The 27,367-nt window shown below is 37.9% G+C and overlaps 1 protein-coding gene across 2 annotated transcripts in view; it reads right to left on the bottom strand.

The window, feature by feature from the left end:
• COL4A1 (collagen type IV alpha 1 chain) overlaps positions 1 to 27,367 on the bottom strand; it is a 120,263-nt gene that overhangs the window by 40,462 nt on the left and 52,434 nt on the right. For both annotated transcript variants that reach the window (XM_054004354.1, XM_054004362.1), the window contains exons 3-20: positions 13,012 to 13,101; positions 12,877 to 12,921; positions 11,358 to 11,402; positions 11,196 to 11,258; positions 11,041 to 11,094; positions 10,873 to 10,899; positions 9,463 to 9,546; positions 9,291 to 9,353; positions 8,652 to 8,687; positions 8,065 to 8,106; positions 6,402 to 6,491; positions 5,748 to 5,783; positions 5,543 to 5,602; positions 3,188 to 3,232; positions 2,914 to 2,967; positions 2,410 to 2,451; positions 1,142 to 1,235; positions 446 to 481 (exon numbers count right to left, since the gene is read on the bottom strand). In XM_054004354.1, the coding sequence (XP_053860329.1) occupies positions 446 to 481; positions 1,142 to 1,235; positions 2,410 to 2,451; positions 2,914 to 2,967; positions 3,188 to 3,232; positions 5,543 to 5,602; positions 5,748 to 5,783; positions 6,402 to 6,491; positions 8,065 to 8,106; positions 8,652 to 8,687; positions 9,291 to 9,353; positions 9,463 to 9,546; positions 10,873 to 10,899; positions 11,041 to 11,094; positions 11,196 to 11,258; positions 11,358 to 11,402; positions 12,877 to 12,921; positions 13,012 to 13,101 (1,006 nt within the window). The remainder of the gene's footprint in view (positions 1 to 445; positions 482 to 1,141; positions 1,236 to 2,409; positions 2,452 to 2,913; positions 2,968 to 3,187; positions 3,233 to 5,542; positions 5,603 to 5,747; positions 5,784 to 6,401; positions 6,492 to 8,064; positions 8,107 to 8,651; positions 8,688 to 9,290; positions 9,354 to 9,462; positions 9,547 to 10,872; positions 10,900 to 11,040; positions 11,095 to 11,195; positions 11,259 to 11,357; positions 11,403 to 12,876; positions 12,922 to 13,011; positions 13,102 to 27,367) is intronic.

A 27,367-nucleotide genomic window follows, 5' to 3' on the forward strand; every position in this document is an offset into this window, starting at 1 on the left:
TATTTTGATCAAGTATTATTTCTGCCTACGAACCTTATTTTATCATGCTTACACAAACACAGAGCTGAAGTGAGAGCAAGTCAAAGATATGAGCGTACACACTCAGGTATACGTGCACACACTCACACATTCACATTTAACAACTCTCCTTGCCCGATGGGGTCACACTCTCTGGGCTGTCTCTGATGGACTCTGTACTACATTTTCAATTTCAGCAGAAAGTTATCAGAGCAGAACAGAAAGAACAAGGCTGAATTGCATCAGAGACATGAGAAAAGCAATCTAGAGGAAGGGTCTGCAAGGATGATTAGACCCTGGAGAGGTCAATGCTTGGGTGTCCAGAAAGTCAGGCAGTAACTGAAAGCAGCTAAGGAGAATATCCCTCAGGACTGTTCACCCACGAACACATGCCAACATGAAAAAATCAGTAGTTACAATTTCATACCTGGAGGTCCTGGGATTCCTTGTGCACCAGGGAAGCCTTTAGAAAGAGAAGGTTTCGATTAGGCAATGAATTCTGCAATGCCAGTGAAAGTGAACTTTTAGGAGATATAATTGAAATTCATATTCATGCATAATCACATTCAGAATCAAATCTGAAGTGAAATAATCTATATATATATCTTCAAGAAATACATTCAGAGAAAAGGTCCTGCTGTATGCCAACTTCCCCAGTGTTTTTTCTTGAATTGGCTAAGGTCTGTAACAGGGAAAATGGGAAGGGAAATGCTTGATTTTTTCTGTTTACTAAAGACTTTTAAAATATCCAAGCCAATATCTTAGGATAAGAAATTTGCAACTGACTTTTACAAAGGAGTCTTAAGATTCTCTGCATTAATTACTCCCCTTATATTCAGTTTGATTTCCATATTTAGATACTCTTACTGAATTATTTAACTGCCATAAAAACTGATCCCAGTTTATCATTTTTTCATCTATAACTGAAAGGCAATCTTAATCATCTTGAGAACCAGAAGTGTCCTACAAGCTATTGCAAAATATAATAACCTGAAGACAATTAAATAACTGGAACATTACACTGTCATATAGAGCTCCTGAGCACAGATAGAACAATTTTAATTTCCTTTAACAAGAAAACTAAAAGTATAACTCAATTAAAAAGACAAGACAAAATACATACCTTTTTCACCTTTTTGACCTTTCAGTCCAGGCAAACCTGAAACTCCAGGGTCTCCTTTTTCACCGAAGGTATCTACTGGTCCAGCATCTATCATCTAAATCACAGGACAAAGACTAGAAACATACAACTGAGCCGTCATATCTCCCCCATCTTCATCTGATGGTACAGAGGGCATTTTAGTTTTATTGACAATTTTCAGCAGTTTTGATTATACTTGCAATTTCAGCAAGTAAGAGGATTGTAGCTGCTGAGGAATTACCAGAGAAAATAAATATTTCCTATTCTACTGAAATGCCTTCATATCAATTTAAGGATTAAGTGGAGAGCTTTTATAGCATCTTCCTCAAAAAGAATGGTGCCAGAAAACCTTAATATGGTCTAAGAACTGATCCATTAGGTTTGTATTACCTTTTATTTTAAAATATTATGTTCTGCCAATTTTTGCTAACATTGATCTGAGCTCAATATATAACATGCTAAAATTTACAATACGATATTCAGGAAGTACGTACAATTTTCCAAACCAAATTAGCAGATGTTGGGCATTTGTTCCCACAGTTGGGAAGCAGCTCCACAAATCATCTATTTGTTCCTGACTAACCCCATTTTTTTATTTGAAGTGTTAAAAAAATTATATATTGCTCCCCTGGTTTCTTCTTGTGTATAATGGCCAATCTCTGCTCAGGGACTCACTGGACATCAGTGAGCAAGTGGTGAGCAATTGCACTGTGCATCACTTGTCTTCCTCAGGTCTTATTCCCCTCTCTCTTCTTGTTATCTCTCATTTCTTCATGATTACTACTACTACTATTAGTAACTTTATTAATAACTTGTTCTTATCTAATGAATTTTACCTATTTCCAATTGTCCTTCCAATCCCATGTTGAGGAGGGACAGTGAGTGTGTGAGCGGCTGTCTGGTGCTTAAGCTCCCAGCTGTGGTTAAACCACAGCCCTGAAACTGGCAGATTTAGTCTTTTGAACTGTCTTTTGGGTACTGTGTACTGATTAGCAATGCTTATAATACTGACAGTCCAAAACACTTGAAATTCATATTATTTAAGGGTTCCTTTCCCAAATTTCAAACATACTTTAAAGAACTGCACCCAACTTTTGCTTCCATTAAGGAAAAATATGGACATGACTGAAGAGAACAAGATCGGATTATACATAGCATCTCTTTTTTTCTTCATTGTTTGAGCACTTTGATTTTCACAAAATTCTATTTTATTTTAACTTTAAAATTAAATAAAAATTTATTTTACTTACTCTTCCTGGAGGTCCTGGATAACCTCGCTCCCCTTTGTCACCCTAAATCAAAATAGAATTTATGTTTTAAATCCTGATCAGATTTTTTTGCCAACAAAATCAGATTTCCTCAACAAATGAACACTTTGATACAGGTTCAAACAACATCCATTATTATAGCTGGAATGCTATAATAACCAGCAGTAATAATTAGTTTACAAGCCTGTACTGGTTTGCACTATTTGAAGATAAACTGGTGGTTTTAGGGAAGTACACTTATACCTATGCTGGCTGGACAAAGAGCTTGTGAAAATAAAGCCTGCATTAATCAACACAGATAAGAGATCTAAATTGGGGATACCTTCATTTTGCCTTCTCACGGTCTCTGAATGATGACATACAACTTAGGAACATTCAATTGATATTGATTTATGTGCATTCACTGCTTTAATGCAATCAATGAACACACCACAAAAGCTATTAACTCATTCTGTGTGAAGGGAAGCAAAAGCTGCTACTACTCACCTTTGTGCCAGGCTCCCCAGGTCGTCCTGGAATCCCAAACCCTCCAGGTAAACCCTGTGTGGAGAAGGCAGTGAAACCAGAAGAGACAAATATAGGTGGATCTTAGCTGTAGCAGCAGCAAAGTTTAAAAATTTTAAAAGTCACAAATTCACTGAAAGCAACTACTTCAAATAAACAATTCAGAAGGCTAGAAAATATCAACTATCTATAATACACAGACAGTTCTTTGTTTTGAATGTAAGAAACAGTACTGGAAAATGAGTAAAATACATACAGGTTCTCCTTTCAGTCCTGGTTCACCATCTTTTCCAGGCTTTCCCTGTAAAACACCAAGTTCCACTCTGCTTTAACAGACAACCACATACATGCAATTTCTAAATACAGTGGGTGGAATACTAGAACAAAATTATCACTATTGCAATGCATTAATCAAAGTGTGCTAATTCAGCTAACAGAGCAGAGGGTACAAATGGTGAATATGCCCAGTGCTTATATTACCCAACAACCTCCAAGATGCCAAATTAAATAAAATCCCGCAAATCCATTCTGAGATTCAGAAATAACATAGATTTCCCTTTCACAGTGTCTTCAAGACAAAATATACCTACAGCACAAGAAACTGGAACCAGTTTCTTGTGTTTCTTTTTCCTTCACAACAATCCCCTTCTATATGTAGGCTCTTCAACTTCACAAGAAATTTATCCATAGATATTCAGTGGTTCAGTTTCAGTAGAAGGCTTGGAGAGTGGCCCTGTATGAGACTGTGTGGTAATGTAGTGATAAATCCACTTCCCTCACACTGAAATTCAAATCATAAGGCAGATGATATGCTAGAAGTCAACATTCCCTCATCCAGAGTAAAATTACAACAATTAGTCCACTGTGTTCATCTACAGAGGGGATAAGATTCCCTTGAAGTAGTCAACAGTTATGTGATAAATTATCTAGATGGGCAAACCTACTTTTCAGCATTTTCCCTTCCCTTCCCTTCCCTTCCCTTCCCTTCCCTTCCCTTCCCTTCCCTTCCCTTCCCTTCCCTTCCCTTCCCTTCCCTTCCCTTCCCTTCCCTTCCCTTCCCTTCCCTTCCCTTCCCTTCCCTTCCCTTCCCTTCCCTTCCCTTCCCTTCCCTTCCCTTCCCTTCCCTTCCCTTCCCCATCATAAAAGGACTGGGACATCAGCCTGTAGCCTGATGCACTGGTGGCTGGCTTTCATTTGGTGTCCCAGTGCTTAGATTGTATGTGTAGCATAACCAATATGAATTTGTCCCATAAACCCAAGGAAATGTAGATACTTGATACACAAAGTAATAATGCATGTAATTCAGTCTAAAAATAATCCCATCAGTTTAGGTCAAAAGATTTTGTCTTAATGCAATCGAAGGACAAAAATGATAGAACAAACATGAACAGGCCATCACCACTGAGGTGTGCAGCTATGGTCTCTTATAATGAAGGGTTACAAGTAATTTTTAATGATTAATTAAAACTTTGATCTACAAAGTCAAGAGAGTCATCAAATAGACACTGTGATCAGAATTAATCATATGATTTAGTTTCATTGAACTAGAATGTCAGATTGTAACATCTGTTCATCTTTCAAGGCTTATCTTAATTTCAGAAGTAGCTATGATTTCCTGAACAACTATATATAAAATATCTTAGCAACTTTGTCCAGGGAGCTCTTCAGAATCTCAAAATTGTACTTTTGATAAATTCAGATGCTCTGGTTTCCTCAAAAAACTCTAAGCCAACATGTCTCCATTCCTCCAGTTTCAAGCCTGCATTTACAATAAGAGTAAAAAAAGCATATGTGATAGAAAAAATAATCCCATCACATAACTTTACTGAAAGTTAATAGAACATCTGACTTTGAAGCATAGTAGAAAGAGAGATTTTTTTCTTTTCAGACTGAAGAGCAATCAAATGCCTATACACGTGCTGGGCCTAACAGTTCATCAAGACCCAGACCTCAAAAAACATAGAATTACTTAGAATACTTTAGATACATCTGAATGTAGAAAAAAGTACAATTTTGCTACCTGCTCAGCTATGAAAGATACAGTATGACTCATGGAGAAGTTCTATGGATGAGACTATGATATTGGTCAGATTAGAGAAATGTAACAGACCTTATGTCCTCAAGCATCTACAGCCAGGCTAAAAACCAGCAAGCAAAAGGATTTCAGTCACCTGAATTTTTTGCTCCATTCATTTTCTTTGTACAAATCTCTACCTTCAGGCTAAGCAGGCTTATTTTGTTGACTGCACATGAGAGAATTTGAAATAAATTCAACATGTTCCATTTAGCACTCCTACAGAGTGATTATTTTTCTTTGCATTTTCTTCCATTCTGGAATGACTTAATCTTTCTTCAATTTGGATTAATGGGAGCTTTGCCTTCACCTTCAGCACTGCAAGCCACTGTTAAATGTCTTTAGTTAACTGAAATGTTACATACTAACATTTCTGTATGTTACTACTACCTTGATTGTACACCTGTCCTACAGCAAAACTTGCTTGTTTGAAATATAACAAATTTGCTGTTTAACTAATGGTTACTAAGTTTAGTTAGCTAATGGAAACAATACATTAACTGCAATTATGGTATTGATAAAATTGAGTATACTTACACGTGGACCAGGCTGCCCAGGTTCACCCTTGTCTCCTTTGAAACCTGAACCTGGCAATCCCTGGAAAATAAATACTCACGAGATTAAAAGTACTGCCAAATTCCAAAGGATATTTGCTTTTAACTAATCTGTTTAAAGATAGTCAGTGCTATTATCAGAGTCTTTACAATTTTTATTATAGTAAAAAAAATAACTCAATACTCACAGGGGTTCCCCGTTCGCCCTTTTCACCTGGATCACCCTAATGAAATTATTAAAAAAAAAAATTAGTAAACAAAAACTTAAACATTATTCATTTAGATTGTAAATAATTCTTCATTTCAGCAAAAGCACATTTAATCCTGTTCTCCATTTCAAGAACTATGCCAAATGTGTGCATGTATGATGCACAGAGCTATGCCTAATGTATGATGTGCAAGAATTTAGACAAAGGTCAAATGTGAATCCATTAAGCTAGTTTATTTTACTAGTATATATTGCTTAATTCAGTAATTGAAAAATTCATTAGCATTAAGATTTCACAAATGTGTGTATGAAAAGTTGAGTATATGCTACTTAATTCAAACCTTCCAAATATTTTTACAATATCCTATCCTTATCAATCCTCCTGCTGCAGAAAGGCATCTGCTGCTTACTTATTTATGCAATCATCGATGCATTTACCATCTATCATATATATATTTTAGAGAGACTTCTAGAATGAAAATTAAAACTCCTCCATGAAGTAAAATAGGTAGAAATTTTTGAAAAATTTGCTGTAGGTGACTTTGTCTTTCTTCCTGTTTCACTTCTATTTGCTAATTCTTATTGCTTATACTTTAATGAAAAGTAAAAGAAGTTTAATCATTTAACATCTCACCTTTTCTCCCTTTATGATTTCACTCCCTTTTTCTTTCATATGAGGTGCTGGTCCTGGGGGTCCTGGAGGGCCCCTCACCCCTTGTTCTCCCTGTCAATAGCAAATCCAGAATTGTCCATTGAAACAGAATGACACTGAGATCAAATATGGCTAAGACCAGTAACTTTAAAGAGAACTACCACTTGCTTTTAAAAATATAGCTAAATGGTTTCTTTAAAAATTCTTTTTCAGCAAAATAAGCAAGACAAAGGGTTACAGAAGTCACTACTGTGTAACTGGTTACCAACAGAGACTGCCCTGAAGAAAGACCTCTGAATCTATTCTTAAGGTCAAGACCAATTAACCAAATAACACAAACATATCCAAATAATTACAGCAGTGCTGCCAAAGTTTTATAGTGCCTCCTTCAGGTGGAAGGAGATTAGAAGGAAAGAGGTCAGGTACAGAAGGTCAGAGGCTGAAGGAAAATGTTACCCAAAGTTTACAGTGCTCCAAAAGCTTTATGGAGGTCCATAAAGGCTAACTGCAAGATGATAACTGTGGATGACTTTTTAGTATGCATGTGTCCATTGCAGGGTCAGAGCCTCACCTCCTTCTATAGTGCAAAAGCTCTATCTTTAACAGTAAAACACCTCTGAAAAGACTCCATAAATTTCTGTCAAGCAGTAATGCACAGCAATACTATTTATCTTTTGCAAAAGACAAACCTGAGGAGTCCAGGAAATCTCCACACACTTTTATGTCATCTTCTCCAACATTTTTCAATAAACTTCATGATAACAAATTAATTTCAACAATGTGTCATGTCACAAAAAATTCTATCCATTAGGAGTATTGACTCAAAATCTATTAATAAGGTGGACAAAAACCTACCTAAGTAATATAATTTTCTTATACTGCAAAAGCTCTCTGTCAATGACACTCATGAAAAGCTTCTGGAGAAGTGCTCAGATACATTATGAATTTTCTGAATAGCCCTTGAATGCATGCAGCTCTTGGCTCCCAGAAACACAACATAAGGCACTTTAGCCTAGACCTCTCAGTGTGAGAGGTAACAGATTAAAGCTGACATGTATTACCTCCCATTTGATGCTGATTAAGAGAATAAATGGGATCCTGGAGCACATCTCTTGGCTCAGATTCACTCAAAAGCAAACCACTCTGTGTGCACTGAAATCTTTCCGTGGTTGTGTCAAAACACAATAGAAGGGGACAACTGGAAGATCTGCTTCAAATGTGTGCATTACCAAACCAAAATAAGGCAGACATGCCTTAGAGTCCTACAACAATTAATTCTGATCATTCTGAACAGCACATTAAATCTCATCCCTTAGAACTAAATTAAATTTTCAAAAATCTCATGCTGAGTCCTAATATACAGAATAAATGTTTCCAGATCTGCCTACTGCAAATTAAAGCAGCTTTCCAGGAACAGCTGGAAAACAGGATGGTGGCCTAAATGTCAGGTATAACATCACCATCAAAAAAGTCTGTAGCTGCTCATGACTTTTCATTTAGGTGTAAGTTACAGATTTACTCAAGTCTTCCAAAAATCACAGCACTAATTTTCTTCATTGATTGATTTCAAGAGTGTTCTTTATTTAAAACTAAGTATCAAGAATATTTTTGACAGTTGTTCTCTAGAAGTTTACAAGAGACCTACCTTTTCACCTTTGGGACCCTGAAAGCCCAAGCCCATGTAGCCCTGAAAATGTAAATTACACACACTTAGTCAATTTTTTTCTGCAGTGCATACATACATAAACATATGAAGGTATTATGTACTCGTCAAATGCTAAGGGAGAACATAAAAGACAGAATATGTCTTTTAAATGCATTTTGTGAAACAAATAAATAATCATGTCCTAACTTCCCTGCTGTTTTTAAGCCCTGTGTCACAGCAATTTGTGCAAAAACAGATTAAAATTCATCAGATTAATTTTATTGTCAATATGCTTTTTTAACCAACACTTAATGAAAATGTTGACATTTTAAAACTAATTCAAATAATCAAAGAATGCTGTAATTACTACTGATTTGATTCAGTGAGACAACAGGGCTAGACAAATTAAAAAAAAAAAAAAAAAAGCTGTAAAAATCTCTCTTTTTGATGTTCATTAGGACAGAAATCGATCCCAAAGTATTAAAAAACCCCCACACCTTTAGGACCATTAGTTTCAAGAGTTTTGAGGATCTGGTATGCAAAATACATAAACAAATGGACTTAATATTTGTATTAAAGAGTCTTACCTTCTCTCCTGGAAGTCCTGGTGGCCCTGGGGGACCCTACAAGACAATACATTTTAGCATCCACATGGATAGAGTACACAAAGTGGAATAATGCCTTATTCTATGAAAACAGCAAAAAGGCAGATCTTTTCATTAAACCTAGTAATTTCATTTTACTCTTACTGTGCATAATTCACAACTTAGAATAAAAAAATAGTAACAAAGAGAATCTGAGATATCTCATTAATTATTATAAAACAGATAGATGATAATGTGCTTCCACAGTAACATTCAGTGCTGCTACCCATGAGAATAAGCTTACCAAAAGTTTGGATTTTGATCTGGATGCTTGGTATGTAGTTTATTTTCTATAAAATAAATTGGAGAAGAGAGGGAGGACCAAGGAGAGTTACAGTCTCTCCCCCACAAAAATACACTCCAAGTGTGCAAGAAAAGAGGACTGTAGGAGCAGCTGCTACTAAAAAAACATGTTGCCCAATAATTTCTTCCATGGTAGGGTTCAGAAGGCTGAACATGAAGCCTGGAACCACATGTTATGTTTCCCAAATTCCAACCAAGACCTGCTACACACACCTTCCAGAACATTCCTGTAACAAAGATCTCTAAGTGAAGGGCAAATCACCATGAAAGGAAACTCACTGGCTCTCCTGGAGGGCCCATTGGTCCCATTGGTCCCTGAAACCCTGAAGCTCCAGGCGGACCCTATGAAAAATTCAAATGATATCATAAGAAAATACTTATCTGGTAATTTCATGATACTGATATAATTTTAGTTGAAACTTACTGCTATTCTAACATCATTTTTACTTACAGGCAGTCCAGGTTGGCCAGGAAACCCTTTTTCACCTTTTAGCACACCAGGAGCCAAAAGACCAACCACTTCACCTGGATCTCCCTATAATAAGAATGGAAAAAGAGTAAGTCTTGAGCATGAATTCAAATACATTCAAACCCACCAGGAGAGGAAAGTTGTAGCTATGCATACTTAGGAATCATTTGGAAAGCTGACTTTAAAAAAATCACCTTATTTATTTTAATTCAGCTGAAACATAGAGATATTAAAAGTTAAGACCTTAATTGCCAAATGTACTCTAAAGCAGCCTGAAGAGATTCCAGTACCAAAACTATCTTCATACCTCATTTCCTGTATTGTAATGGGTAGTCAGAATGATTTTTCCATGAAATCTGTCACTACTACAGTGTTACCACACAACTGGAGCATCTGACCTGACTGCTGAGAGAACTGGTAACCTCACAATCTCTTTCCCTCGTTGAGATCTTCATGCTTACACCCAATTTTGACATAAAGGCCATTTATGGTGTTCTTTTTCTTCAGGAAAGGAACACAGTCTTTCTTTAGAAAACTATTCTGATCGTCACCCATTTCTTTATGTCCCTTCTTTTGGGAGTAAAAATCCCATTTTTCCTATGTTTTTGTACATAGTTACAATATTGTGATTTTATTTCAGTTCTGTACCTATGCATACATGCCTAGGCAAGAAGCATCTGAGTACTTCGGTGTTTCTAGAATGAATCAGTTCTTTCCATGTGAGTGTAAGAGAAATGGACATTTTAATAACTTGGGTTGTCATGTCATTACAAATTTGAGATTACTTTTAGACTTATATTTAGCTTACAGTTCCAGATAATATCTATTCATTTTATAGACAAAGGGCTCTTGGATGTCATTCAATGCTTCATTCTCCAGTTCACAAAAGGCACTCAGAAACCTAGTTAGTTAGTCTGATTTTTTGTCTTTATGAAAAATGACTATCATGTGTTGGATGATTCTCATGTTGTGGGGTATAGGACCTTCTTCCACAAACATTATCCGTGTGAAAATGTTTAGATAAATCAAATGCTAATATAAAACCAAATGTTAATCATGAAACCTATCTAAATCTTTTTATACAACTGGATGGCCACAATAGTGTCTCTACATTATTAATGATATTTACTATTTCTTTTCTGTTGTAATCCATATAATACTTACCCTTTTAAGACCTGCATGGAACAACATATATGTTCAATTGTTATGAAGTGGGGAGGTCACCCCACTGTCTTTATTTAGTGGGGTTGCAAAACAGAATACAAAGTGAAACAAGACAACACAACTTTCCAGTCCTTAAGTAAAGACTGCTGCTAGTCTTAAAGGGTATAGAGATCACACAAATTCTTATTGTTAGAAGCAGGATATAAATACACTAAGAGTAAAATGTACCTTCATTCCAGGAGGTCCTGGAGGTCCCTGTGAAAAAAACAGACATATTTGTTGTTATTGCTCCTCAATGTTGTATATATTACATCTTAATATCATTTTCTATAGTTATATTTACATTTCAAGAGTCAGCCTTAAAAAAGTGAATGAAGCAGGAAAGAATATACTTACTATACTTCCAGTCAGTCCTGGTAAACCTGGGGGACCTACTGGACCTCTTTCACCCTAAGGGGAACAGACAAATTGATTTTGTTTAGGGAATATATGCTTGAGGGGTGTTTTTATTTCAACACAAAGATGCTGTTTTAAAAATATGTAAATATCACCTTTGTGCCATTACATCCTGGAATGCCAGGTGGACCAGGAGGGCCATCTTGTCCAGGAATGCCCTACATGAAAAGAAAGTAAAGAAATTAGCAATATTAGGAATAATCCAGATCAGATGTCACAACTAAAAGTTTGATGTTCCTTTTAAAAAACATACGTACAGGAAGGCCTGGGTTTCCTGGAAAGCCTGATACTCCTGGGGGGCCCTGCAATTGAGAAAAACACAACTTGAAATGACAAATCCACAAAACAGCAAGGACAAGCTGCAGCCCAATTTGCATCTCCAATGCTGACAGCAAAAATTGGTAGCATTTAAACTTCCTTGACAAAATAGTTCTAATCTTCAGAACCTCTTAAATATGTCACCTTAACTGAAAGCAACCTTTTATATTTCTTTAACTTTTTAAGCAGTAGGAACTAGATCAGAGCCTCATGTAGAGATAAAAGGGAATTCGCAGGTGCTCCCTTCTCAGAAACATTGTTCCCCAAATGAAATTTACTGTAGGCATCTCTTCATAGCAGAAGGTAATGTTAACACACCATAAAGATGCTTCTCTGTCTTTAATACTCATCAATTCATTCTTATTATCAAAAATCCTAGCAGGCTGAGATAATTCTTTCTCCTTGAACAGCTTTTTAGTGTAATGAATCAGGCATTTAAGTTGGCCTTACTTTCATCTATCATCTTACCCATGCAGCATTTCCTAAAATGCATATTATGAAGCAGAAAGGATGTATGGGAATCCTGAGCTCAGACAGTGTATTTGCTTTTTCAAAACTTTACAATTGCTAAAATACTTTTTACTTACTCTGCAGCAAACAAATACATTTGCCATGAGGTGCCAATTTACATTAACACTCAGGACACCCCAGGTCATGGATTGAAATACAAATTTCTTGATCTAGCAGAATACCCTCTCTGTAACACCTCATAAACTGCAGTTAATTCAGTAAATTCTATTTGCTGCAGCAACTGCAGGCAAATGGAGAACAAAACTGAGATGGTACTTTGAGAATCTGTGAGCAAGAGGGTATAACTGAAAATGTATGCATCATTACTGGCCAAGTCATTTGAATCCTCTTTCATCATGACATTAGGAAACAGGAAAATTCTCAGAAAGAGCTTGGCACCTCAAAAAAAACCCAACAGGTATGGCCCTGGCTAATATAATATACTAAAAGAAGTGCCCCATTTAACAGAAATGACAACAGGAAGATCACAGATATTCAGAGTCTCTTCTAGCAAAGTTAAGAAATCTTTGTCCCTGGCTTTAATTTGCTCTGTATCTTTTCACCACATATGTGCTCATGACTGTGTCAGCTTCTCTGCTGGAGTGCTTCAAGGGTAGATGGCAAATATAAAGGAGAATTTTGCAAGAGCAAATAAGGTTGGTTCATTCTGGAGCTGGAAAAAAAAGAGCCTTTTGGTATGTCAGGAAGATATCAGAGGCATAGTAAAACCAGTGCTGTTGACACAGTGATAAGTATCAGGTAACAATGCAAATTAATAAAGGTACTGACTGTCCAATGCAGCAAGAACTTCAAAAGTAAAAGTGAGAATTTTGAAATTATTGTGCAGCTCAAGAGGATGTCATTCACTAAGTCAGAGACTTCAACTTGTACTTGAAGGCAGCCAAACCCAAAGACATCAGAATCGCAAAAAAGTAAGACAGAACTCACTCTTGTTCCCTTTGTTCCTGGCAGTCCTGGTTCTCCAGTATCACCCTGAAAAGTAAAAGAGAAAGCTTTATCTTTTCTTGGGACAACCATTTAGGGAAATATGATTGTTTTGAATACTAAAGCTGAAGTTTTTACCTTAAGCCCTGGTGGCCCAGGGGGACCTTCAGGTCCCTGCATTCCAGGAAACCCAATCACACCCTGTAGTCCCGGCAAGCCTCTTTCTCCCTGTGGAAGGAAAAAAAAAAATAATTAGCAACTATACAACTGAAGCTCCTTCTTCAAGTAACTCACATATCCCGTTTCTGCGCTTGAGGAACCTGTTAAGTGGTAAGAAGCTACATGTGACAGCAAAGAGTTCATGGTGGTACTTCAAAGAAGGATTGTTATAAATAAAGAAATATTTATGGTTCAAAAATAGATTGTCAGGGGCTGAGCGTGGCATAACACAAAAGCACTCTTTAAATATTGGTTAAACCTTTTTTTCTGGATAGCGCTTTTCATAGCAGATTTATTCTCCTGGTAACAGGAAAGTCACTTTCCCTTTAATAAAACCTACCTGCATTCCTCCAGAAGTGCTGCCAAGTCCCAGTAGAAAATTTAACAGCCCAAATCAGCAACTAAATTTCTGAAAACCACAATTATCACTGTTTGGTCAACTAGTGTATGAACGGTAAATACCACTCTTTTTATACACCACTCACAACAGCAGGTTTTGGAGACCAGGTTTGTCACTTATGCTTGAATTTCAGGGTGGTTCAGAGACAGGGTGCTTCGAAATACAGGATCTTCCTAAGAAGCTGAACACAAAATTGTATTTGTGTATGTGTCATCCTTTTGATCCTATTTTAATGCTGTATGGGACACCTGTGCTGTCCCTCTCCCTACAACTCCAAATTTATTTAAATCAGATAAATCTAGAGATAGAAAACCTATCCACACTCTAGATCAATATTGCAGCTTTTATACATTCAACTATATTTGGACTCCCAGTGAAACCAAGAGGAACACTTTCTGAATAAAGGATGCAAAATCTACACATAGGGAGAGGGGGAAAAACTTATGCATGTCAGTTCCTGGAAATAGCAAATCAAAAGCCACTGGTTCCATGCAGGAAGTAACAGAGTTGTCCTTTCAAGGTCTGCTGTGAAACAAGCAGAAACACTTCATACTGTCAAAAACTTTGGGAATACTGGATGAATAAAAGATTAGTGTGAAACTGTGAAATGAAGTTTTACACTTTGGAAAACAGCTAAAAACATAGCACTTGCTTAAGAAACTCAAAGCACAGCAATTTTCAAAGGATTGCAAAAAGAAAATAAAATTAACAATGTTCAAAACACATAAAAGGACAGTACAGAGACTTAAGGATTTTCAGCAAAACAGTGAGAGATGAAATGGCAACTTGTAATTAAAAACCAACTTAGTATTGGATTTCAGGATGGCAATTAAGAATAAACTTTTCTCCTGTTTGCTGAGGACAAAGATTCCCAGAAATATGCTGGCTACTTAGAGGTCAGCTGAGGACTCAGCACACATGAGAACATCTGAGTCTTGGGGAGCTCATTTGTCCAGGAAGTATAACAGGCATCTTGCAAAGAAAAAGTTATGACATGCAGACAGAGGAAACTGAGTGATAACCAAGAGACATGGTGCTATAGTGTCAGAAGATGAGAGGAATTGGAAGATTTGTGGAGTTACTGGGTTGATGTTGTTTTTTAGTTCCTTGTCCAGGATTTTGTTAAAATGAAGAGACAAGAGGAAAGGGACATTATTGATGGGTATGAAGAGCAGGGCCAAGGAGGGAGAGAGAAAACTGTAACTGAAATGATAAGAGCACAAGAAAATAAAATCAAAATAACATTCATTTATTTAAAATTCCTGACAGAAAAAAAAATATCCTGCTGCTTCTCCTGTCCGTCTTCTCACAAAAATATTTTTTTTTAGTAAAAGAGTACTTTCTGAGGCAAACACCCATTTTTTCCTTGAAGTGCTGAAATGGCATGACCTCTTCTATTTAATTCCCAATATTTTTTATCATGGTTTGAGAAGTCTTTATTTAGTTTGAGCCAAATCTGAAGCAGTGTGCTAGACCAGAAAACAAAGCAAAACAAAGCAAACATCAGAACAGCTGGAGAAATATGTTTCTAGGTCAGCTGTAGAGGTACAAAGTCCAAGTTCTAAAGTAACTAAAATTGTTTTGAAAAATATTTGAAGGAAGAATGCATCATGATGGAGGTCTCTGAATGAATGTTGAAATAATTAAGAATCTGAAATACATCTGTAAAGTTAAAGAATTTAACATAAACCCATACTTTGACTGCTAATTTGCACTACTGTCACAAGCGTACTTCTACAAAATCAGTTGTTACGTCATTCAGACCAGAATTCCACACTGAACCTCCTCTCATGACCTGCTGCAAGATGGGATAAGAAAGGAGAAGACACTCAAGTGACACGCAAGAGGGTCTTCCACTACTGAAGGAATGTACAACATGTGCAAATGAGAAGAAAACAAGATCATTTTGACAGCCACAGAGAACTATGCCTCATGTGTAACATAGGTGACTCACGTCGGTAATGTGTAACAGGGCTGATACCTTCTGCACTCAGAAGTTCTGCCCCTGAGGATTTCACTACACTTTGAGCCACTGCACCCTGCAACACAGAAAAAATAGCCTTGCCTCCATTCTTAAGGAAAGTTAAAACTGAGGTCTACAGATCAGATTTTCACTTGGTCTAAGGCTCCCTTAAACCATTCTGGAACTATGAAAGTGCCTTAACTTGCCTGTAAAGTCCCTTACTAAGGGAATGACTGCCTCAGGTGGCCAAGGAGGTTACCTAAAGTCTTAAAATACATAAAAACTTGCAACTTCTAAGGCAACTATAGTCAATTCTCTTAAGGCTATCTTTAACCTTCCAGGCTGCCCTGCCTGAGGGGTAAAACAGCTGGAGGAGCATAACAAATCACTTTGAGCTAAGATACATTCAGGTTTCCCTGGAAACATTTTTATTTTCCCGACTTAAACTGTTAGGCCAAGAAGAAAAACAACTGGCTATTTGTCCAGAACTTCTGGACACCCAGTCAAGGTACTGGATGTTCCAAGGCCTGGAAAATATAACTCCTGAGCACGTGGAGGTCTGTACCACCCCAAAGCCCGCAGACTCATGATTTCTCTTACTGGAACTGAGCTCATCTTTTTGCAACAGGGAAGTGAGGAAACATAAAAGAGACTGCACATGTTAGAGCTACCAGATCCCTCTCTGCATGCAACCTGCCACCTTGGCTGCTTATTCTAACAGGGAATCATGGACTTACACACTGCAAACACGTCTCCCTCTACTCTGCCTTCCCATTTGATTTTACTGTAAAGTAAGCTCAGGTTAAATAGTCCAAACTAAGGATTGTGTAAGAAGTCCAAATTTCTGTACTTTTAGGCTACACAATTAATGAGATTTAACTCCTCCATGCCACCCATGAGCACTCAGAGAAATTAAGGCAACCAAGACCCAGTAAGAGACCTAGGAATGTCTCCTGAGTTCCAGTCCTTTTCTTCGGTTCAGGTATCAGTCTTCCTCTTTGTTCAACAGCCTTAGAAAACTAATGGTGCCAGCATTTGTAAGGACTAACGAATAAAGCTTTTATTTCAATACTCTTGTTCAAGTTCGTAGAAACTTCCATCATATTTTTTTTTGCATCAGTGATACTACACTAAATTACAGTAAAATTCTATCAGAGTATCTACACTGAACAAGAGAGTAGAGAGAGTACACTGTACAAGACAGTAAATTCCTTAAACTGTAAAGTCATATGACTGAAGGGTATCCTAATGTCACTGAGTAGATCAGACCCCACAGGTCACTGAGGTAACAACAGTTACACTGCTGCTTTCCTACCTAAAGTGGCTTACTTGGAATTTCAAGATCAGATGAATCTATCATTTATTATGCTATACAGAATAGACATAAGCATGTCCTGAAGATGCCTTGACCTTGCAAGGAAACACTTGATTTGCTGCATCCTTCCCCTGCTTGCCTGCCTGTTCCTTTCTTCATTTAATATTCCAGCCAAACAGCCCAAGAGTAAGTGCTTGTGCTACATTTATGCTGCAACTCATTAAGCACATACACTGCATAAATTGACAAGCACCAGGTTATCACTGCTACCTCACTTATTTTTTTACTCAGCACTGAGATTTCTAGCTGTGATGCATGAAGAGCATGAGACTCTGACTGCAAGGGTTATGTATTGTTCAAGTTCCAATATTCACAGCTGCAAAATCTTGGCAAGTAATATTGAAAGAGCTTCTGCTTCTTACAAATCAATTCATGAGACTCAAAAATTAAAACAGATGTAACCATGTCATCTGTACCTCTGCTGATTCAATGCAAGCTGTCAGAAAGCACAAAGGAGAACACATTACTCAGCTCACAAAAATGAATATTCTGCCACTCAACTGCTGAAATGTGGAGGTGCTACGTAAAAAGACAGCAAGTCCTCAGTCGCCACTGCTCTCATTTAATAAGCAAAATGTCTGTGTTAGCTCAGCTTGTGTGAAATGCCTTTGCATTAGGTAGTTCAAATTAAAATTGAGTGGACTTCTAAACAGACATGAACTTGTTAAGAGCTTAACTGCATGAGCTGATGTTTTTGTTCTGACACCTACCCTTCCAAATTAGCCATGAAATGCTGTTTGACACATGGAACAACTGCAGATTGCTAAGCAAGGAAGTCCCACAAAGTAAGTCATTTCAGAAGATTCAGCTGTAATATATCAAGGGCTGAGGGGGAGGAAATAATCACCACCCCATTATAAATTATTTCCCTTATTACTTTGCCTAGGGACTGCTGGACTGGGAGGTTTTAGGCTTGAGAGACTGGTAAAATGGATATAAATCAACTGCTTCCCAAAGTGTGGGTTCACAGGGTGTCTGTGTCTGTACAAATATGACGTTCTCAGGCTCTCCAGAGACTCAGGCACATGGTGAATAACAATGTGTAGCCATTTGAAAGATGCTTCATTTCTTAATATCTGTCTCTGCCAGAGATCACCCAGCAGCTGAAACAGCAGGACAGACACGTGTCTGTTCCTCAGCTGAAAAGGCATAAAACTCAGTCTAAGGGAAAGATGTCACAAGGCAACTAAACTGATCTACCTACCCAGCAAAGGTGGCTCTTCTCCTTTTAAAGGGATGGTGCCACCTTAAAGGGATCACACCACATGGTATGATTCCCTCAGCCAGTTCAGCTCACTAAATTTACTCCCTTTTCTTTACTGAGTGAGCTTGGTCTGGCCTCTGTGAGCTGAGGAGCTCACCAGGTGGCCAGGCAGCTGCCAAAGCCCATGTGAGGAGGACACAGCAGGACACAAGGACACAAGGTGGAACAGCAGCAAGAGCAGTTTCTCACACCAGCAAGAGCAGTGGGGTTTGCTGGAGCTCCTCCACCACAGCTCCTCAGCTGTGCCTTTGCTGCAAGGGACACTGAGCTGGGAGCCAACAAATCCTTGGCCTTGCCAGAGGGCTGTCTTCAGACCACTGTCACTGCTGACTCCAACGTGTTATAAACTCAGAACTCTTCCCACAAACACACGTGCTGTCCTGTTCCCAAAAGTTAACATTCATTGAACTGAAATTCTACCAAGGGCATCTCTGGCAAAGAAATGCAACTGTTTCAAGATGAAAACTGACAATGCAGTTCCCAAACAGAGTAAAAAATAGAGCCTGACTGTTAACAGGAAAACCTGTCATTCGAAACAGTCATCACACCTTGATGCTCCAATATGACCTCATAAAATCCACAGCAATGGACAACAGCCTTGCAACATACTACATGGTTTCTACCCAGACTATCCCCAGCCACGTGAGAGGTGAATGCAGGCTCTGTATTTGTTCCTTCAGCTGATAGAACTGGGAGCACTCGGTGAATTGGCTCCAAGGTGTTAGCCCAGTAATTACAGCCCACAGCGGGAAAGGCACTGTGTGACCCGAGCAGCACTCTCAAGTCACAGTGTTTCTCTCCACACTCTTCTAAGCATGTGTTAGAAAATTGTAATTGGCTCAGTGTTACTCAGTGTAACATTAGAGAAGACACAGAGAATAGCCTATTCTTTATTAAAAGGGTAATTTTAACCACCAGAGGGAGCACTGGCCCTGAATATATTTCAGGGATAAAATAAACATGCACAATAAATGTCATCTGTTTGTCCTCAGCTGCACTTAGCATTTTCAGTATTTTATTGAAAGTGTGAAGTGGATATCAGTCAAGTAGAATTACTGCTATATGCTTACAGGACATGTGTCCTCAAATGCACTGAGAATGTTTAACATTACAAAATTCCCACTGCACGTTCTTCAGCAGAGTCTATCTGCACCATAGCTATACAATTCTGGAGCCACACAAGTAACAAGTAATTAATTACACAAACATAACTCTGCAGACATGCAAAGAATCTGTGTAGGAGCTCTGTAAAGATCTTGGCTCACCCAGAAGTTTTGGGGCTGGATTCCTGACAGTATGTGGGATTGAAGAGGGGGTAAGGCAGAGAGAGGGGGGAGAGTCAGCAAAATCTGGATTCCTGTATTGCCAGGAAGCATCTGAAAGAACTCAGTCCCATGGAAACATGAGTGCAGCATTTTTGGCATGACTAGCAGAAGGACCAGCCATGACAGTTTCACATCACCTGCACAGCTCCACAGTCAGGCTGGCTGAGGCCCTGAACAACTTCAAGCACACCAGGGCTGTTCTATCTTTGCCATGGTGTTCATTCTGCATCTTCTTCTCCCTTTGCTCCCTCCCCAGTGACTTTCACCTGTGGGACTCCTTCAGTGCCATAGCCAAATGAGCTCTCAGCTGCATTTTGAGGGGAGGACACTGGGAAGCACCTATTTATGGTACAAAAGCCAGTGCTGTATCCTTAATTTACAGGAACCTATACAGGTTCATATACCATGGGGCAGGCACCCTGATCACCAAATCTCACTCTGTTTTTTCACTCCCTGAGAGGATTACTTTTCCTACTATGTCCTTTCTAAAGGATCTTGAATTTACAACACTGAGGAATCTCTGCAGCTTGATACAAGATGAGCCCAAACCTCCAGTAGTGTCTCCATTGATGTAAATATTTAATTACAGAGATTTTCAGGTTTAAGGTTCAGGGATTGAGCCCGGGCCTCTGCCTTCTAAATACTAAAGAATGCTTAGAGCAAAAGCATATTTCTGTGGCACCTCATGGCTGCAGAGAACATTCCTCAGGAAGCTGCTAAGTGTTTCCCAGGAGTATAAAAATAGAAATAAAAATCTTTGATTATCCTTTCCCCTACATATCAGTATCTATGTGCTTAGCTGGTGCTCAAGTACATGGATATACAGTGTGTGTCAAAGAAATTCAGAAGCTGAATAAGAAGTAAAATGAATGAAGTAAAATTAATATTCAAAAGCCAATCATGGATATAATTTAATTGGTGCCAAGCAATTGGTTCCAACATCATTGGTTCTATCAACATCATACAATTTCAGTTAAACCAACTATAAGTAAGCCTCTCCCTACATAATTTAGAAGTCTTCTTCATGCAACTCCTCTCCTTCCTTGACCCATAGTTATTCCTAATTTTCCAAATGTAGTAGTCAGATTTTTCCAATGCAGCTGCCCAAAGTTCACATTTTAGGACTTCTTGAGCCATGTACACTCTTACCTTAAGCTCTCAATAGTCCTTATATTTGCATGTCTTTGGTTCATGTATGCTTTGTGTGATATTGCATTCCAGCATAAATAAATGTTACAGATCCAGAAGTAGCTGGGATGCTGATGAGGTACATATTTATTCATAGTATGATTGAGGGTATGGTACACAAAGTACAGAAATAGAAAATGAGAGAGAAGAAGACAACTGACAGCAACAAAACTTTATCTTCAGCTGTGGAAGTCTGCCTGCACAGAGTTTGACAGTTCAACACCAAAGTATGTGATTCATTGTCTTTATGTTTAAAATTTTCTTGATTTAAAAAAAAAAAAAAAGAAAAAGAAAAAAGAAAAAAAAAAAAAAAAGAAAAAAAGCCCAACACAATAACACAGCTTATGATGTTTCAGAAGGAAGTCACACAAACCTTTTCACAAAGGTACACATGAGGTTCTCCAATTTTATTTTATTTTTTTAAATCTTTTATTGCACATCGGTCAAGGAGCCTCTTCTCATCAGCTAGAGTCACTCAGGGGAAGACAAGAACCTCAAAGAACCATAAGCGAAGAGGATGTTTGAAGGACAAATGTGTTTGCACTGTAAAAAGAAAAAGGAAGTTCTATCACCTGCATACAGGTTGAATCAAAAGGGTGCTACATTTCCCACCCCTTTTAATCATCTGTTGAACACATTAGGTCTGAGTAACTCTTCCTTTGTTTTATTACACATTGTATTAAATCACTTCCAGTGTTGAAGGTCCAAGAATATAAGGGGTAAAAATGCTCCACACCCTTCCTACTTCATTAATGAAAATTATTTAGCATTTGTTTGCATTTGGCATTGTTTAATGTCTCACATTTAAAGATAAAACAGTGGGGGGGGGGGGGGGGAAGGGTCTTAAACTTCTCTGGGTTTTTAATTTATTTTTGTTCAGATCCTAGACCGGGAATGAAATGTGACGTTACATGCAAGTTTTATTCTCTTGCCAAAGGTTTGTCATGGACATATTTACAGAAAATAATCTCTTCCATAAATAGTAAAAACATGGGCAGCTGGTCCTAGACAGTAGGGACTGCAATAAAGTTCTCATAATGAGGTACTCATATCTTGAGGGCATGCGACAGTACTATTTGAGACAGTGCTAGTCTAGCTGCTTTTTCGGGTCAGTTTGGAAATGGCATTTCTAAAGCTTTAAACATTTTGAAAGTTCCACAGGAGTAAAATACCCTTCCACAAAATAGAGGAAATATTCTGGCTTCTGACTTTTAATCATGTAAATATCAGAAGGCAGACAACATTGTGTCAATCAGTGCTTCTTCACTTTATTGTCTCTTAACCAGATCCACTGTAAAACAGACACGACAATATATATTTTTGTAATACCTCCAGGGTGGTTCAGCCTAAGTCAATAAAGTTAACAAAGACGCAATAATTATTAACAATAATGAAAACAAGTATCTTTCTTATAGTGACATTATAGTGGATGTCAGTATCTTTGTCAGTAAGTGTCAACCTGAAGTGTTGGTGTATTGCTCAGCAGGTGGCCTTAAGGTTTTCCTGACCAAAAAAAAAAAAAAAAAAAAAAAAAAAGACAAGGACACGTAAAGAGGCGGGTCAGAATAAAGGACACCCGTAATGTCTGACTGCCACCCAGAGGACCCCGCGGGGAAGTGACACAGCCGGGCTCCCGGGACACTGCCAGCCCCAGGGCACAGCCTCGCGCCCCTCTCCTGCGCTTCCTGAACGGAGCCCAGTGACAGCCAGCGGGCAAAGGCAGTTTTGCAATCTAAAGCTTATACTCTGGAGAGTTTCACAAACACTATCTTCCCTCTTTTTTGATGAGGGAAACGGTGTCATTCAGTTCTCCTTCCCCGACACTGATTTCATTGCATTTAATACTAGAACTTCCTACAGAGATCCTTTTACAGGAATTTCATGGGGCTGAATGTGTCCTTGCTGGATTCCCAGCCTCTATTTCCACACTTTCAGACAGAAACGAAGTTTGCGTTGAGGTGTTGCAATCTCATCCTTAACTCACTGTCCCATTAAAGGTGCTGCAATACAGATGGAGGCAGCACTGGCTTCTCCGTTCACTGCTCGCTATACAAGCCTTTGGTATTCCTCCCTTTATTTCACCTAACTACTGACACTGGAGCCAGAGGGCATTTTAGACTGCTTCTCTGTACCAGAGTCCCTCCCCTCCATCACCACCACGTAAAACCATTTCTTTTGCAGTTCTGCATCGTCTTTCAGTCTTTGCTTCGCATTCGAGCAAACCAAACAAAATTAAGGGTTAGCAAACCCCCTCACGGCTTTAAGTATTCTGCTAAATAGCCATGAAATGCTTTCGTTGCATGTGTTTACAGTCAGTGAGAAAAGAGTGAGAGAACACCCCATTTGATGCTGGTGACTGTGCTCACTCACTCAGCTCAGTACACTGTGCACACTGAACTTTGACACAAGCCTTGGTGAGAATTATTTTTGTTGGCATATCAATACATTTAAAAATGTTCCAGATGAACTTCGGTGGAAGCTGTCACATGCTTTCTTTAAGAGGTACAAAATTTATGAGTACGTTTTGCCATTCTAATCACTCTTAAATATTCTAAGAGATATTTACATGATTTTCCAGGCAGGACTCAAAGTTTCTTTCCCCTTGGCTTTACCTTGATTTTGTGTTTCTTTTGCTGTTAAAGATTATATAAGAGAACACTTTATCTATCACTGAAAGCTAGTCATTATTCTCATCATTTAATTGAACTCTCTTTGCTGTGTTATCTATAGTTCAATTAACTATTCTGTAGCCCTTTCTCAGGTGTTGCAGTTACTTGAAAAGAAATGTAAATCCTCTTCGACATCTCTTAAATAGGGTTTCCCAACTGTTTTTTTGCTCCTACTGTGATATTAATCTTCTTTTGTGGCTAAACTAAATATGTTCTCCAGCAGGTTAGAAACTTCCCTGTGTGATAAAGTACTCCACTATCACTCCTTTAGCAGCTACTTCAGGTTTCCTCATTGAAAATCCCACTTTCATGCTGCTTCTTAGTGTTCTGTCTCCTTCCAGGCATATACTGTTACAAGCTTTGCTATTGCTTCTGCTGAAAGTGGTTTTGAGAACTTTGTATAAAATTTGGCTTTTTACCCTTCCTTAATGAAATCCAAACTTTGAGAAAATCCAGATCTGCTTTCTGAAAGCAAACATCATATGGCCAGATGTTTTCAGTAACTAATCTTAGTTATGACCTTTCTCTGAAAGCATAAGTCTAAAATCTGAAATAAGAAGTAGCCGAGAGAAAGGAAGCAAACAACTAACTACCATGAGGTATGAGATAAAAAAAAAAAAAAAAAAAAAAATTCCCAAACTACTTTTTGCTCTTGGATAAAAAGACCTGAAAGTGATTTAAGAAGACTACCACAAACTCTGGTTCCCTAGTGATAATTATATACACTCAGGTCACTTCTTGTCTCTATTGCTATAGAGAAAATGTACACAGAAACTGATTATTAAGTGCGTCAAGGATTAAATTCTTGTATGGGAACTGACATATCACAGAACTGTCTATTTTAATGTCTGTCTTGGTCTGAGATCTGAACAAATACAGTATAAATTGAAGAGCAGAATGATTTTAAAAACTTGAAGGATTAATTACCAAATGCAGCTACTGCTGTAGCCCAGGGTTTGCTGTCCCAGACTCCTAAGTTACACCAACAAACCCCTGCAGCATCACAGAGTTTTAGTGGGCAGTTAGACCAGATACTGAAAAACTGCACAGGACAAAAGTTTTGTAATCAGTATCTAGTCAGTAGGTACATATATACCCTGTAAGGATATAATTTTATATTTGGGAAGATTTCAAGCTATGTACAGGTATTGCAGAGGCACTGGGCAGCTCCACTTCCTGAGCATGAAGATTTCAGAGAAGCAGAGATCTTACACATCTTTTCATATCTTATTCTGATCTCACACTGGGGAAACTTGAGTAATTCATTGGAGGCTCACATACTTCAGATCAAGCTAAGGCCCTGCAATCCTTCAAGAAACCATAATGAAGGCATAGACTAACAGTTGTGCAAATTTAAAACTAAGCCCTGTGAGCTTGTTTTATTCCATGAAGAATAGAGCCTGAGCTCATTGTGCCAACACCCTTAAAATCAAAGGTAGTGCATCTAGCAACAGCTGCTTAAAAGGTCATATTGTGCCAAATGAAATATTACTTAGTGAATACTTTCAGAAGACAGCTCTGAAAACTAAATATGAGCATGTCTCAGCACATAATACTACTGCTTTTATAGCTCTCTTTCCATAGAGATAAATTGTTCAGTGTAATCCACTGGTTTGTATTAATCAAAGATACCCACTGTACTGAGTGTAAAAATATATCTTAACATAGAAAATGTTGCCAGAGACAATTGGGACAAATGGTTCCTGTAACTATTTAAAACTAAGAAAAGCTGATGGTTTCAGGTGCCACTTAGCAGTTTGGTCTGACAGCTGGGAAAGAGTAGAAAACTTCAACATTTAGCATATCGCAGTCAATATTATTCAAAGCTGTTTGATATTTTGTTCTTTTCAAGAATAGCAGCTCTCTTCATGAAAAATGATGTTCTTTTTCCCTGATTTGAATTTAAAATATTATTTCTCTCGGAGTAAGGGATAAATCAATAAAAATATACTACTGTCAAAGCAGAATTGACAAAAAGCATTGTGACGATATCCTGACTTTCAAAAATATTTATGAATCACAAGTTTCCCTCTACAACATCAGATCTACAGCTGATCAGTATTTCTGCTTATTTTATTACTGTCTTCTGAGTCTGCCCTTTCAGGCATAATTAGATGATTTCATGTTATCTATTAGCCCTTTCCAGACTGCAGACACATTTTGCCTCCCACATTGCCTGTCATCCCTCTTTCCAACTTTATGGCCATCTCCAGAGTACATTATTTGCTTGCAGTTTCCTTAATGTCCCCCATTCAAGGTCTTTCCAACTCAGGCATAAACTGGTGCTGGACTCAAAGTTCCTACAGCAGCCACTTCACAGAATCACAGGTTTGGAAGAGACCTTCAAGATCATCAAGTCCAACATATGCCCTAACACCTCATCTAAACCATGGCACTGAGTGCTATATCCAGTCTTTTTTTAAAACACATCCAGGGATGGTGACTCCACCACCTTCCAGGGCAGACCATTCCAGTGTTTTATCACTCTTTCCATAAAAAAACTTTCTCCTAATATCCAACCTATATTTCCCTTGGTGCAGGGAAAGAAGAGAAAGAAGAGAAGACTGTGTCTTCTCGTTCTTGGGGGACTTAAATAGGAACATTGAGCAGTGCTTACTAAAACCAAGCAGTGTCAATGAAAAGTGATTTTAAAAATTAACACTCTTGATTCTAAAAAGTCTAATAAAGGTTGACTATGAAAAGACAGGTCTAATGATTACTGATTTGCTCCACTAAAGGAACTGACTTGTTGCCTCTGATATATTTTCAAGGAAACTCAAAGTATTTAATAGTGATCTTCCCACAGATTGCTAGGACTTCTCTCCAACAAGGGGGGTTTATATTTTGTTAAATCATCAATATTAGAAATATTTTTGTTCTTTCTTTGGATATGTAAAATTATAGAAAACCCTCAAAGGTCCTCCCAGTCTGGTAAACCTTAAAAAAAAAAATGCAGGGACACAGTCAACTCTTCATTACACAGAGCAAAGGCAGAAACACAGTCCCCTGCAGACACCAAAACCATCTGTGATTTTTAAGGCTGTAGAAGTGTGCAGGAGAGAAAACACTGGTCTCTGCTCCTCTTGATGGGAAACTCCAGAAATGTCCCACTGGCTCTCAGTCTAAGTTGGAGCTATCTGGCTTCCAGATCCAAAATACCTTAAGCAAAGCCAGTCTGTGTACTTCTGCAGCATGGTCAATCCACACAGGGGTGATGCATCCATCAAGGCAAACAGATAATTCAAATTTATGCAGGTATAATAATACAGATACAGTCTCAGAATAAGGGAAAAAATATATACCAAAATAAAATTATTTGCTCAAGTTTTCCTGCTTTCCAACAATAAAAATGTCAAAACCAGCAGTTACATAAAGAGTTAATTCTATTCTTATCTTCTACTTAGCAAAGATTTTTTTTTTTAAATTGCAACACTTCATGCTCAATGACAAAAGCATGTTTGATATTCTTGTTGACTTCAGCTTTCAGTGGGTAATGCTGAGACAGTGAAATCATCATAAAATACTTACACTAAAGAATGAGGATTTATACTTCAGTGCATTCTAACTTGATAAGTCTAAGAAGATTAATCATTCTGTATTACTTACAGCAAGGTTCCAGTGTTGCCTCCATTTACACGTGTTTCTGATACAGAGTAAAAGTAGTGCAAATGGTCATGAATGAGAGAAGGAAGATTTTTAGAAAAAGTCAATGCATGGAGAATTTCACTCATCTCTGTGCAGTCTTTGTTCTGAATGGTAATTAAATGTTTAACATGTTTTTTTTTCTGCATGCACTAACGGCTAGCACTTCTTATCTTGACAGCTGCTTGAAATTGTTCTCAAGATCTAGGTAGGCATAAAAGAGAAAACATAACTTCAGTCTTCTTCTGAGTAGCTCAATAAAATGTAGGCAAGCATTCAAAACTCTAATCAGTTTAAACAGATCTCACACTTGAGTGAGGTTTCAGAGAACAGTCAAGTTATTATGCAGAAAACCAAATAAAAAGTATGAGGTAATAAATGAAGATGTTTTAGGCTAATCTCTCTAATGGAAAACAGTAAGGTATTTTTTATTATTTTAGCAATATTAT

The sequence above is a fragment of the Vidua macroura genome, chromosome 2 (assembly GCF_024509145.1).
Source record: "Vidua macroura isolate BioBank_ID:100142 chromosome 2, ASM2450914v1, whole genome shotgun sequence".
NCBI lineage: Eukaryota > Metazoa > Chordata > Aves > Passeriformes > Viduidae > Vidua > Vidua macroura.